This window comes from Brachyhypopomus gauderio, chromosome 2 (assembly GCF_052324685.1).
Source record: "Brachyhypopomus gauderio isolate BG-103 chromosome 2, BGAUD_0.2, whole genome shotgun sequence".
NCBI lineage: Eukaryota > Metazoa > Chordata > Actinopteri > Gymnotiformes > Hypopomidae > Brachyhypopomus > Brachyhypopomus gauderio.
In genome coordinates, this window is record NC_135212.1 from 12412322 (window position 1) to 12426312 (window position 13991).

A 13991-nucleotide genomic window follows, 5' to 3' on the forward strand; every position below is an offset into this window, starting at 1 on the left:
CGCTCACACTAGCCAAACGAACCGTGCTTCGGCAGGCAACCGTGCCCGGGCCCGGATCACAGAGCCTAGTGTGAGTACGCCCTAAGTGTGCGTGTTCTTTGTCAGTCTGTTTGACTTTATGTCGCTCTGTTTAATGTTGAAAATAAACATTACGTGTACAAAGAACACCCTCCACTCCACTTCCTTACTCACAACATTATATTGCCAAATGTCTTTTATGTTTTATGTTTACAAACACGTCTTTTATCTCACTGGGAGCTTAGAAGAGGTTCCTTATGGGATGCAGTCTCCAACAGCAACATGATTCTTCAGAAAGTTTAATTTTTGAATAATCTAACTCTCTCTCTGTCTACCTTGGATGTAGTCTGGCTTTGTTCCAGTTGATTTTTGTGCCATGTGCTTTTGTTTTGGTTCTGTGCTGTTGTTTGGATTTATTTTGCAGAACAAGTTATATGTCTTTGAGTGTATCAAGGTTAAGTGTGTATTGTCTTTGTTTAAACTAGGTCTGACCTGTTGTTGAATGTTGGACATATGTCAGTATGTAACTCTTTGTCTGATTTGTCTCATCTCTAGACTAATTACTGCCACCTGTTCTTTATTTCTGTAGTGCTCATGTGCCTCTTCCTCCTCTTAAACAGCTTTTCTGTTCACTTCCTCCTAGCGAAGTATTGCCTGTTCTTGTGGACTACTAAGCGTTTGTTTTCTGTGCTTTCATGTTCTGACCTGCCTCTTGTTCTCAGACCCCAATCTCCTGTCTAACCTGTGAATGCCTGGCGGACTCTGCACCCTCGATACTGACCTGGACCGTCTAGATTTCTCCTTTCCTGAGTGTTTTCTCCTCTGCCTAAGTATCTGTGCCTATCCCTCAGGGACACTTCTCAGACCTGCACTCACCTTACTAATAAAACAACTGTAGCTTCTGGATCCTCGTCTCCGAGTGTTTGGGATCTGACATTTTGTTGCTGTTGGGGTGTCCATCATTGACCCAACAAGAACGGGCTCCTCCTTTGAGTCTTGGCTCCTCTCGCAGATTCTCCTCAAACTCTTGGGGAGTTTTCTTCTGCGGACGTCACCTTTGGCTTGGGCACTGGGTGTGTGAACTTGGCTCTGAAGTGTAACACTGCTTTGTCATAACATATGTTTGTAAAGGTACTACAAAAAATTGACCGATCAACTAAAATGAGAGATTCTCTCAGCGTTAGGCTTTGTTAACCTCATATATTTGGTGTCTGCCAGTTTACAGACATAAACTGAAGAACTTTCTATTGACATATAGTACTTTGGATGCAGAAAGAACAGTAATATGCAGTAATATGCAAAATCTTGGAGGACTTTTCAGAGTCTTTCAAATTGTTTGATGACTGAACAATAGTGTCTATATTAGACCTTTTTATGGGAAACTGCCTCTGGGTACACTGGGTGACAATATTCAAAGCCCACCGCCAGTGCAACCATCACCAAACCAGACACTGGGTGTAGCATTTCACCAAAATGCAGACTAGATTCAAACTCCCCAAAAAGGCTTAACAAAACCATCACTAGAGCAGTGATGTTACTGATTTCAGTCTGCATATTTTTATAGATCTGCATTTTATTTGTTTTAGACTATTCGATTACTCATGGTAAATACTGCCAAACACTATAGTAAAATAGTATACCACATCCTTAAACTACAACATCAAAAAAGATGACAGCAATACAAGCTGATGTCATTGTCAGTAAGTTAAACAATCTCCTATGTCCATGTCAACATCAGTTAAAAGCTAAATCAACTGAAGCAGGAGAGAAGGTACATGTAGGAAGGCCAGCTGTCAAAACACACTTCATAATAAGCGTATTGTTCGCTGCTATTAGATGAGACCACACATATAATTTACTGTGGTGCTTCCTCTGTCCTGAATGGGCCAGAGATAATTATATTTAATGATGTCCTATAATACACTTGAATAACAATAATATCAATGGTATTGCTGATAATACAGACTCGTTATTCAAATGTATAATGACATTATGTGGTCATGTTTATGGCTGCTAGCGAGATATTTAGCTTTGCATTTTGCTGGGCATTTACGTCATGCTCCAGACACATGGCCAAGGCTATAGGGCCACCTTTTAAACTGCCATAACATGTACGCCCCCTGAAGTCTCAGAAGAACTGCATCGCAGTTTCGAGAGCTAAGCTTGGGTAAATGCTGTGTAAATTGGGTAATGAATGGTAGATTAAAAATATTCTGAATGTTTAACTGAGAAAAATGAATTTATCTGATTGTATTAGATTGTTTCTGTTTGTTGAGAGGGCTATGATACCCACTAAGAAGATTCTGAAGTCACTCTTCATCCTTTCTGTGCTGATAGGTAAGACAACTTGACCACGCAGGGTACTTTTATGTAACAAAGGAGTCTTAAATTGTTACTTACAATTTAGATACAATTTAACTAAAATGCACTATGTACAAATGTTTTGAAAATACTTAAAAAAGAGAAGAAAATACCAGACTAAACCAAATGTTTTGAAAATATATTTTGTTCTTTCATCAGATATTAGTAATGAACAAATGTATAACTGGTTGTCTGGTTGCAGTGTTGGCTCTGGCTGGCTCCACAACAGACTGTGACTCGCGTCGATGTCTAGCTAATACGTTAATTACAGAAAAACTCTTTAGCCCTCCACAGACTTCAGGCTGTCTTATCATAGTAAACCTCACATCCATCCAATACCAGACTATCGCTTTTGTAAGTCTTCTCTCTTAATCCGACTATAAGTGAGCGTTGCTGTTTTGAAAAAAAAATCCAGATTGATCATTCGAAAATATTCTGCTTAGGATACTCAAACTTCACAATTCTCAAGTCGGATAAAGGTCAACTTGGTAAGTGTTCATTATCCTTCAAGTTTTCAACTTGGCCTGTTCGTTGATATTTGTTGATGAAGGACCTCCACATACACCACAGCACATGCTGTACTTTTCCTAACAGGAATGGACAGACCCAGCCCTGGCATGGACCAATACAAAGTACAACTTTACTGAAATTATATTGCCAATTGATAAAATCTGGACTCCCAATCTGATTGTGGAGAATGCGTAAGTTAGCTTTCACAACATATATATTTTTTTCACAATATTATCTTTTCAATATTTTCAACTTTAATTCACCAACTTAAGTCTCACTCTAGTTTTGTTTATTTATTGTTAGTTTGTTTGCTTTTGTTGTCATTGTGGTTGAATAAATAGTTTATCTAAAGTGCATACTTAATGTGTTCATCAATGAACAAAGGGTGCTTCCATCTAGATAATTTTGTCTTTAAATTGACTGTTTAATAAAAGTCATTGACTGAATTAAAAGAAAACAGGTAACGTAGTATCAGGGTTCTAATTTCTTCCCTTTTTTGCAGTGTAAACATGTTGGTGAAGCCTGTTTATAATGATGCCGTGGTGAAAAGCGATGGCACTGTGAACTATGCCATTATTATGTATATAACAGTGGTGTGCGCACTCAATCTCTTCACCTTTCCCTTCGTGACTGATGCATGTCCCGTGGCCCTCAACGGATGGAACCAAAGCTGTAAGGAGCTGACACTCAGACACTAAGTAGTGGAAAGGAGCTTAAGGATAAAATAGCTAATTTTCCTGATAAAATAGCTGATAAAACACTTTTGAGCACGTAGGGTAAAACGTGTGATTTCCAGATGCGGCAGATTGCACACACAACCCTTGTAAACATACTCAGCAGTGTGTTCTCTGGCAGAGTTTGATTGCTATATAAATGCAGAAAAACAACTACATGACATTTGCTGATTGGTTTTACACCAGTGTGTAAGGGACCCAAAAGTGTTTCATTCTTTCGTGTGTAATGTATTTAAGGATATTTCGATATATATGCTCGAATTTGACACATGTAATGTATTTGATACTTAATCTGGGACAGTGGAATGGTATTTGGTTCCAAGTGGGGATGTAGAGCGACGGTACCTGAGATCGCCAGCAGGGGGAGTTTAGGGTCGTGAAGGGGAAACCAACCTTCTCCTCATTAAAGATGTGCGAGAGGAAAGAATGTGTTGGCTAACTTTCTTACTTACTATTTACATTTAGATGGACATATCCTGTTACTTAATGTAACACAAATTAGTAAATATGGCCTTGCATTGTATGTTCAAACAAATGGTCGTCGAAATGTTTTTAAAACAGTGTTTTCCGTTTTAAATATTTTGGCTAATCGTGCCATAGTTACGCAGCTATGTATGTTAGATATGTTGGATATGCTAAAAGAATCATTCTCTTACTGTAGCTATGCTAAATTGGTAATTTATATATTTGTAATCCAATTCATGTGGGAATCAGACAAAATAGAGATGTTTGTATTTGTTCAACATTATAACTCACTCATTAAATGTGCGCTAGAGGAGAGGCTGTGTTGTCTAACCTGTTTAGGTGCTCTTCGCATTTAGGGCATTTACATTTGGAGGCATGTTGATATAAAGTTTACCCCCTGGACAGTGGGAAGGTCTTCTAATCTTCTTGTAAAAAAAAAAAGAAACATGTATGTTGGGCCCCTTACATGTGCATGGTGTTAGCTCAAGAAATTATGGAATTCTAGTAGAGAGAGAGAAAATCGCCTCAGATGGTGTTGTGGTCAGTGAAGGAAATTTTTTCCCTTAATGGCATTTTATCTGTGAGTGTTGTCACTGTGTATGTTTGATGTGTATGATGTGGCTGTGCTAACTGTTCAACTTTGAGGAACAACAGAGCCGAAACTATCATTCCACCCTTAGACTGATACAGGACCTCCAGGTGACACCAATGTGGAGTCTCAGCAGAGGTGTTTGGGCTCCCTTAGGATGGTGTTAGTGATGACTGCAAATGGTGACCCACTAATATACTAAGCCAATTTCACATTCCTGTGGAGAACTTTGTGAACTTTTGGTGAAGTTGTCATACCAGTCTGATATGGTGCTTTCTAAAGTTGTGCCATGAAGCTGTGACATATTGTGAGTCTATTTAATTCCTCAGTAGGGATGTAGTGTTTGTGGACCAATAAAATTCCTCTGAAATACAAAAGTGATTAAAGGGAGATGAACACAGCGCCCTGAACCATGACAGTGTTGGTGCTAATTGGTTACCTGAAGTTCCAGAATGTTTTGAGGTTCTGCCAGGTAGTCAAAGATTCTGGTTCAGTGTTTTGCTTTGAATCTGGGGATGAGTTTCTGTGGTGACACCAAACTAATGGTTTAGTGAAGAGAAGAAACAGCATCGTCACCTATGGGCTCTAGATGTCTTCTGTGGATCTGTGATGGCCATGGGACTGGCAATTTGATTTTGACAAACCTTCAGGCCAATCTTCCTCACATCACCAGTGCACAGAACCTGTGATGACATTTACCAGTATAGCATCACTGTACTCATGAAGCCATTTACCAGTATAATATCATATGATAGTATTAGTACAGAATCTTTATAACCATTCACCGAATACTGTATCATAAGGAAAATATTCTGATTATATTGTTGCATATTGTGATTGTTGTGACAGTCTTTTCTTATTTGCACATTGCAATTAGACACTAATGCAGAATTACCTCTGTACATTTTAGAATGATCATTAAAGTGTAATACAGTAGTAGAGGCTTACTGACATTATTATTTGTGTTGGTTCAGCTTGTGCTATGAAGCTCCTATATGGGTCAATAATACCAGTGGGACCAGATCAAGGACAGTGGCAAACTGATTCAGTGGACCTCCGTGGAGACGACTTTAACTACCTCAATGTAAACATTCAGTTCTATGCTAATGTCAAATACATATTTGTAACTGTTTTAGAAGTTTTAAGCTTTATATAAATGAATTTTACTTCAGTATAATCAGATGAAATATAGAGTTACATAGCTACATCTAAAACAGGGATGACTAAAATTATTTTCCCTTCATTTTGGATTATATTTGGTCGTTTGGAGTTGAAATCTCCTGATATTTTCGGACATATTTGACACAGTCTTGTTTCCTGAATGAATGTGTGTGTGTGTCTTGGTGGAAGACTTAATTCACTGAACTTTCCCATAGATCACTTTGTCCAACAACCCATTTACCGTGATGGTGTCACTGGTCCTGCCCACTGCATTGATAATGGTGGCTGACCTGGTGAGCTTTGCTCTGCCGTTGGATGGCGAACGCAACGCTTTCAAGATCAAGCTGGTGTTCAGCTTCACCATGTTTCTGCTCATGCTCAGTAAACAGCTTCCCGGAGCCGGACCCTGCAGTCCTCTGCTCTGTGAGTGGGGCTCTTTTAAATCTACATGTTCACATCTGTGAATGGGGCTTCTTTAACCCTAGCTCTTTTACTTAATTAATTTACTTTAATGGTAGCTGCCTTATACTGGATGACAGTGGGTGAAAAAAGTACTAAAATCAGTAGGCTACAACATTTAACCGTGTCCATTCACATGTAAATTAATTCCTCACATGACAAACTTTCATTTCCAATTTCTGTTCTATAAGGTCCCCTTATGTTAATATCTCTCCCAATATTTTTTATTATGATGAATGGGTTTTATGAAAAGGACTGTGGTAAGAAGGTGATGATGGCTGCAATTTTCATCTTCTGCGTAAGTGCACCCAAAATGGCAGTTCCAATGTCAGCCATCTTGGTGGCTTCAAATATTCAGTATGGGAGTCAGTGATGACATACTATCCATGTACATGTGTACAGTCACACTATACTGTTATGGTCTTGTTTCTTTTAATACAGGTTGACGCATCTCTGATCTATGCAAATGCAAAGAATACTTAGAAAAAATATTAGAAGATTTTGATGATGTCCATTATATTTGAATATTTTTTTTAGATGAGTAGCAAGTTGAATGTGTTTGACTTGGAACTAGACATTTAACCCAATATCTTCGCTGATATGGATTTTATTTTAGTTTTTGCTAAAAGTTGTACAAATTGATACTTTTCTTTTTTTTGTAAGATTACCACTTTTGCTTCTGCCTGCTTGTACTGGTGGTGAGTCTGCTGATATCCATGAAGTTGACATGGATGGCTAAAAATGGCAGCATGTGGCAACACTGTGTACAAAAGGTGTGTGGCTCACGCACACCCAAAGATGGACAGGACGGCAGGATAAAAGGTAACCTGTCTCTGTCTGGGATTTCATACAGTAAAGCACATAAAAGTGTTGGTTTTTTTTCCTTTTCTTATTGTCGGGTAATGGTGTGAGGCCTTGGTTTTGTCAGAGAGTAAGAGAGAATATATGCCTACATATACTGTTCCATTTTCAGAAACCCTGTTATATACATCAGTCGGGGGAAGGTAGGGCAGAATCAGATTATGGAGTCCACACTGACAGGAGAAAGGGAGGTTGGAAGAAATGTTTGATCACATAATTGGAATGAGACACCTCCTATCTCATAGTACCATACAGTGACGAAGATGGTCACTGAGGAAGTTGAAAGTGGACTGCCGCCCTTAACCTTTGACTTTTTAACACACCTAACTCTGAAAATGCCCCTACATTCTGACACAAGGCTCCAATTTATAAAGCCTGTAAGTCAAATAGTCAAGCAAAAGTGAAAGTTGACACTATAAAATTGTGAAAAAAAAAACAGCTAACTATGCTTTAAAGTTTGCTTTACCTGCCCATTGCTGGGATGTCCAACTTGTCAGCAACCAGAAAGAGACAACTTATAATGCAACAGTATTTCAGTGGTTTCAAGTGTCTTGAAAAATAGTAGCAAACATTTTTCATCAGGCACCATTTTGGGTCAATAAAAGATTCAGCAAATTACTTGGAGTATTTATTCCATTATTTATTTGCGTGCTATAACCTATAAATATCAAATAAAGATCCAAGCTGATACCATCTACTCTCTTTGAACAGATTCCATCTGGGACATAACGAACGCAATAGAGCTGACAACAGCAGAGATGTCTGTCCAGAAAATCTCAAATTTTGTCCAAAAAATGGACAAAGAAGCGAGGGAGCAGAAGAGGAGGCACAACTACGCAAAGTCCTGGGACAGAATCTGTTTCTACGCGTACCTGATCCTCGACATCATCTACAGCTTTAGCGTACTCGGTCTCACCAAATCAGAATACTGTAAGACTAATAATTTGGACTTTTAAGACAATGCTGAAGAGTCAGCTGTTGTTTTCTATCTTAACCATTGCAGGTTAAAAACAAATGCATAAATATGGTCACAAATCTCCCGTGCAGATTATTGTAAGAAAATGATCAATGAATATTATATACTAAATTATTATCACATTTATTTAAGACTTATTTCTCATTTACATGGACATATATACTATTTTTAGGATACCAATGGCAATCCAAACTATTTACAAACAGGCATAGATAAGATAAGGGTTCTAAACTAATTTTAAGGTTTTTTGCACAAATTATCTGTCAAACTCATTACTGTCAACCTCAGCTTCCCAGACCACATTCAAGAGGCCTGTGGGAAAACTCTGATGAGAATTAGAATGCCAAAAAGAACCACAGTGTTTCAGCTAAAGAACAGATAAGGCAAAGCCAAACATTGCATTCCTTCAAAGCCCTGGGGAATCTAATTATGTTAATCTTCCTCTTCTAAAGTGCACAATATGAAAATAAACACAGTGTGGTCTGCAAAACTATTCTAAATTGAAGGAATTGTTTTATAATTATAGTTTAAAAATATTTATAAATAATTTATTTAGCCAGAGTTTCTCCTCTTCCGATATAAAATGGTCCTGATGTTGACTGAAGCTCACGAGATAGCATTTGCTTACACTAAACAATCTTGTAGTCATGAGGTAATTCTATGGCCAATATGTTCTTTTAACCCAGTTTCATTGTGTGTTGAGCACTTGAATGTTTTGACTCTAGTTTGGTATCATGAACATTTTTAATGAAGAGGAAAATATTCTCATGCCAAAAATATATGACACAACTCAAACACACAAGGTCTGGTTTCTCCCAAACCAGGTAACCTGGTGGCCTGAGCCACAAGCTCGTGTCTAGTGACTGGATTTTCTGTGTGCAGTTCATGCTAAAGGCGGCCATCACCCTGATCACTCTGTTAGCACCCAGAGGTATAAGAGGGATCAGTAAAAGCTGAACCAACACAGTGAGGATCCATCTGCCAGCCATATTTATAACAGGATTGGTCAGGCCAATGTGATTCTACTCCTATACTCGTCTTGGCCGATCAAATGTGTGTGTGGACCAGGGTCGGCCACTCACCCTGTATATGGTCCATGAAGATGAGACTGATTCAGCATTCGGGGTTTAGATGAGAGGTTTGGTTTATGGGAAGAGCAGAGATCAGCAACAAAATACACCAGACAGGAGAGCACACTCAGTTTTCATGACAGATGGCAATACTTCGCAGTGTGGAAGTAGAAACGTTACTCTTAAGTAGCGCGTCTGATGAGTAGCTGCAATTGGGAACAGGTATTAGAAGATGATCAAACTCATCTTTGTCTTCGCTCCGATTGTCTGCTTTTGGGCATGATGCTACTGAATCAGTCAAACCTGTGAAAACAGCTCTCCTTCTATTTACAGCATTTGGTAGACACTCTTACCCCCTCCCTCTGCCTGTCTCCCTGCCACTGCCTGTCTCCCTGCCACTGCCCGTCTTCCTCTCTGCCCAGTGTCTTCTATGCTAACCAGTGAGTCAGCAGTAGCTCTACTGCTCCCAAACTGGACAGCTAATGGCTGTAGTCATTTAACCCCTCAATTTTATTCTCCTGACTGCATCTAAAGCCCTCTGAGGTGCATGATAATATGAAAAGTATACTCTCTGTATAGTATATTGTGAGAACAAATTTTGGGCACCAGACGTACAGTACTGTGGTTTTCAAGAATACAAACTGCTCATTTCACCCCTCTAAACTGGTTTATCTGTCTGTGGTAACCTGATAATATAATCGAATCCAGATTTGTTGATGTCTGCTCTAAACTCTGATGAGAGGTTTGATACTTGTGAACTCTGTGTTTTATAAAAACAGGAGTCATGATTTTTAGATAATGTTGTAGCAAGAAAAGACATCAACAGGACAGTGTGGTGGGTGTCTACTGAATCTCAGTGACAGTGATGCTTAGAATTCCTTTTATAATATTGACAGATGCTAATTTAACAATACGATGCTTATCAGATCACTGTTCTTTTGGCCATCTTGTAGAAGCTTAGGTTTCTATTTAATTGGCAGTCAGAAGATACCACAGGAACTGAGCTCTCGGCTGATTGGCACTTCGCACAGAACAAAATCAATAAATGTTGGCTGAAAAACTCTCAGCTATGCTGCAACCCAGCCAGTGGAGATTTTTATTACTGCGTCGTATTAAGAAGAAGGATTAAATAAAATGCTTTCAACATTTTAATTCACAAAAACAAAAAGAATGAATAATTCCCATATACTATTAACATCTCCTTCATCTACTCTTCACCAATTAATGAACATAAAAGGCTACTAAAGAGACATTTTCAGCAGTCAAAAGCCCTTATATAAATAATGTCAAAAGTATCTAACAATAAAATTTAATTTTACAATATGTTGGCAACTTGTTTCTATATATTTTGGGATTTGAAAATAAATTTTAGAGAACAGAGAGAATCACACACAGATTTAAATGAAAATAAAGGTCACAGCCCACATTCATTTGGTCACTAAAAGGAAAAGAACAAAAGGGACAATGGAAGGAGAATAAGGAGGTGGTTAGTGAGATGATCGGAAAATAAGTTAGAACATTAGCAGCATCAACATTGTAGATCATCTGTATGGACACCTTAGGGTCCTTTGTTCATTGCCTGTGAAAAAATGAAAGTGAAAACAATTTGTGTTCATATTTGCTGTGAAGTAAACAAGCAAGCGTCAAACAACCAATTTAAATCTCATGCAACATGCAAGTCTACCTGCTTAAAGAGCTGAAGGCTGAGATAGTTGGTTGCCATGGTTCTCAGATTGGTTCCGCCCCCTACTTTGCAACGGACATAGCCGTAGAGGTTAGCCCACTGTAACACCAGGCCCATAATCACCACCACCTGAACAAACATACAAATAACCAAAAACAACAACAAAACAAAAAGTATACAGCTGGAAAATTACTGAAAATAGTGCTTACACAACCTAGAAACACAGTACATGTGCACCTAAAATCACGATGCATACGCACCCAAAAATATTAACCGTTTAACTTGAAAACTCATTAATTTCTGAAATGTATGTGTAATCTTGACTTTATGAAACTCACCAACCACTTGATCTTCAAGGAAATGAGAGTGGAGAACACAAAGAACACCCATATGACTGGGCACATGATCAGACCCAGCCAGAAAACCCGTGCCTCTGAACCCGAGGACACCTTTTTACTGTTTTCCTAAATAAGGAAATAGAGAATGAGTCTTTTTTTCTTCAATTCATCTCATGCTGTCGAACACAGTCTAAGGACATTAAACTAATGGTTATGTGATTGAGAACATCACTCAGAATGGTGAAACGAGTTGCTATGCCAGAGAGCTGGCGCTTTGGTCTGGGGGTCACAGCAAACGTTTGAGCAAACCAGGTGTGGTTGCTGTACTCAGTCTTCACTATTGGCTATGGAAATGATCTTGTGCACAATAAAAGCTTTAGAATATGTTGCAAAGGACAGAAATGATGACGCATTCGCTGACCTTTCTTGACTCAAACACCCAGTGACTCTTTCCATTGTCATCAACCTGGTTCCACCACCTCAATCCCACCAGCAGCCTGCCAGTAACATTCTGATATAGGGCACAAATAAATCAAAAACATGTAACATGACTGTGGCACAATATAACACCATAGTGACATAATGGAACACGATAGTGACATAATGGAACACGATAGTGACATAACACAGTTCTAATTAGTATATATACACACACATTATATCAATGTAACTTAAAGCTACTTAGAACTAGCAGGATGACATAACAATGTAATGCAATGTTATGTAATTCTAGTTAGGCTATGCTTAACCTGAGAATATCTAAATGTAACATGCGACAGCACTAGTTATTAGTAAGATGTTGCATGTAAAATGTGCCTGAGAGAATGGTCTGTGTGATCTCATTCTCCAGCCAATTTATGAAAAGCTCAATAATAATTTATCCTTAATATGCACCTACTTTAAATGTTATTCAGAGCAAAGAGATGTACCTTAACTGTCCAGAAGTCACAGGAGAGAAGGAGTATGATGCTGACCATGCAGGCAATGAAACTGTTGCTAATAAGCTCACACAGCAAGTACACGACGATGGCACTTATACGAAAGAAAAGGTGGAAGAAGGTGGCCACAGGATGTCTGGAGGAACAGAACATTAGTGATGTCCTGGGACGCCAAAATCCTGATATTTCTAATGAACACATCTAAGAAGCATGTGGTGCATTTCGAGTAATACAGAATACACTTTATTTGTAAACTGGGTGACTCACTGGATCTTTGAGCTGTTCTTTCTGAATGCAGCTTCATCCTCGTCGAAGAGAGGCACGTCGCCCTGTGAATCCTGTCAACAACAGCCCTGTTACTAACACACTTTCACACTTTATCACAGCATACTGAACAACAGTGAAGGTATTTTACATGTACTAGTGTAAACATTCAAACATCAGCTGCTCGTGACCTACTGCCTGCTGTGTTAAAAATGTAATTTTACTGAAAAAAAACCCCAAACTTTAAATTTTGATGAGAAAGAAAGAAATCCCATATTTTACTAACGGTGCTCAGTTCTTGCACATGTTTGAAAATAACAGCTAGCTACCAATTTTAATCAGAAGTGCATCTCTACCTCACTCACCTGTCTCAACATTTCTGTGCGCTTTACTTCCTGGTGACGTGGATGTAAACAAAGGTGTCCGTAGATTTGCCAGAAGGACCCAACTTTAAAACCTCGTTACTATGAACGAAATTTCCTAGACCCTTTGCTAAACACACAGAAATTATTGATTATAAAATATTTATAAACTTGCAAAAAGAAAAAATAAGAAATAAGCAAAATCATAACGTTCATTAAAAAAACATAATTATAATGTTTTTTAATTTATATTTTTATTAGGAACAAACGTTCCAGATTTCTAGCCCAGAACAATGCGGCGTAGCGTCTTTCAAATGAAATACATGGACAGGTCAAGGATTTTCTGATTTTAGGGGTTTTGTCCACTTTATGAGCCGTCTGTCCGCTTCATATCCCCCCGTTATATCAAATAACGCCAGAGGGCGCACGCGAGCGTCTCTGCGTGAATGACGGGGAATGAAACCAAACAGCTTTTTAGAAATTAAATGTTACTTTTTAAAGGTGAAATTTCCCCATAATTTCCATTATATTACTTTTACCTCATTTATACGTTTGCTTGCACAGCTGATGAAAGATCCTTTTTCTCTGGAAACGTTGTGTACCTTTGTAAAATTTTTACATCTATGTATCTTACCTAAGTACATTTTAGAAAAACACACATAACTGTGCTATGTTAAACCATAATAGATGGTTTAATAGATGACTGTAGATTGTGAAGTTCTCCAGAACCATCCATTACTGGACATTTTGGGATGATGATCTGGATTCTCTTAGTGTTCTTAACCAACTTCATGAGGCAGCACCTGTGATGCCCTCAACACATTGTCATGTATGCTGAGCACATGTGATGCCCTCAACAATTTGTCATGTATGCTGAGCACTTGTAGGATAAGTGTATGAATGTATGAATGCAAAATGTATGAATTTTTTTAGGAGGCAATAAAAATTAATTTAAAATGTCATTATTATTATTATTTTAACTAAATACTGTATTCAATGTTATGGTGAAAATCATATATTGCACATCTTTTTTGTTAACTTTTTATGTTTTCTTAGAAGCAAATTTAAGCATAACCCATTAGCTAAATATCTATAAGACTATAAAGAAGATTCATTCATTCTGCTGATTCCAAACGTTTGACTGGTAGTGAATTTTATTACATTTGGTGCATTAAAGAACACTTCAAGTTCGAAGTACAGT

General features: G+C 38.2%; 2 protein-coding genes across 2 annotated transcripts; one reads left to right on the forward strand and one right to left on the reverse strand.

Annotated features, from left to right (window-relative positions):
- Positions 1-2161: 2161 nt before the first annotated feature.
- On the forward strand, positions 2162-8497 carry LOC143508777 (5-hydroxytryptamine receptor 3A-like). The gene is made up of 10 exons (XM_076997408.1): positions 2162-2185; positions 2276-2355; positions 2582-2733; positions 2823-2867; positions 2974-3080; positions 3392-3561; positions 5652-5761; positions 6054-6261; positions 6961-7119; positions 7870-8497. Exons 2-10 carry the CDS (start codon positions 2301-2303, stop codon positions 8112-8114), a joined length of 1251 nt encoding a protein of 416 aa, XP_076853523.1. The 5' UTR covers positions 2162-2185; positions 2276-2300; the 3' UTR covers positions 8115-8497.
- A 1775-nt stretch (positions 8498-10272) lies between these two features.
- LOC143488172 (Golgi apparatus membrane protein TVP23 homolog B) lies at positions 10273-12911 on the reverse strand. Its single transcript, XM_076987259.1, has 7 exons — positions 12794-12911; positions 12432-12502; positions 12156-12300; positions 11648-11737; positions 11227-11352; positions 10889-11017; positions 10273-10783 (listed from the first exon to the last, which is right to left on the reverse strand). The coding sequence occupies exons 1-7, from the start codon at positions 12803-12805 to the stop codon at positions 10763-10765; spliced, it is 594 nt and encodes a 197-aa protein (XP_076843374.1). The 5' UTR covers positions 12806-12911; the 3' UTR covers positions 10273-10762.
- Between the last annotated feature and the right edge of the window lie 1080 nt (positions 12912-13991).

What these genes read in the sequence shown, in the direction of transcription:
- LOC143508777 (XM_076997408.1), top strand. Translation starts at nt 2,301, where the DNA reads ATGATACCCACTAAGAAGATTCTGAAGTCACTCTTCATCCTTTCTGTG. An exon ending in CATCCTTTCTGTGCTGATAG is followed by an intron (nt 2,356 to 2,581) that starts GTAAGACAACTT and finishes GTCTGGTTGCAG; the next exon opens with TGTTGGCTCTGGCTGGCTCC. An exon ending in GTCGGATAAAGGTCAACTTG is followed by an intron (nt 2,868 to 2,973) that starts GTAAGTGTTCAT and finishes TTTTCCTAACAG; the next exon opens with GAATGGACAGACCCAGCCCT.
- LOC143488172 (XM_076987259.1), bottom strand. An exon ending in AAGAACAGCTCAAAGATCCA is followed by an intron (nt 12,301 to 12,431) that starts GTGAGTCACCCA and finishes CTGTTCCTCCAG; the next exon opens with ACATCCTGTGGCCACCTTCT. An exon ending in CCTTGAAGATCAAGTGGTTG is followed by an intron (nt 11,018 to 11,226) that starts GTGAGTTTCATA and finishes ATGTTTGTTCAG; the next exon opens with GTGGTGGTGATTATGGGCCT.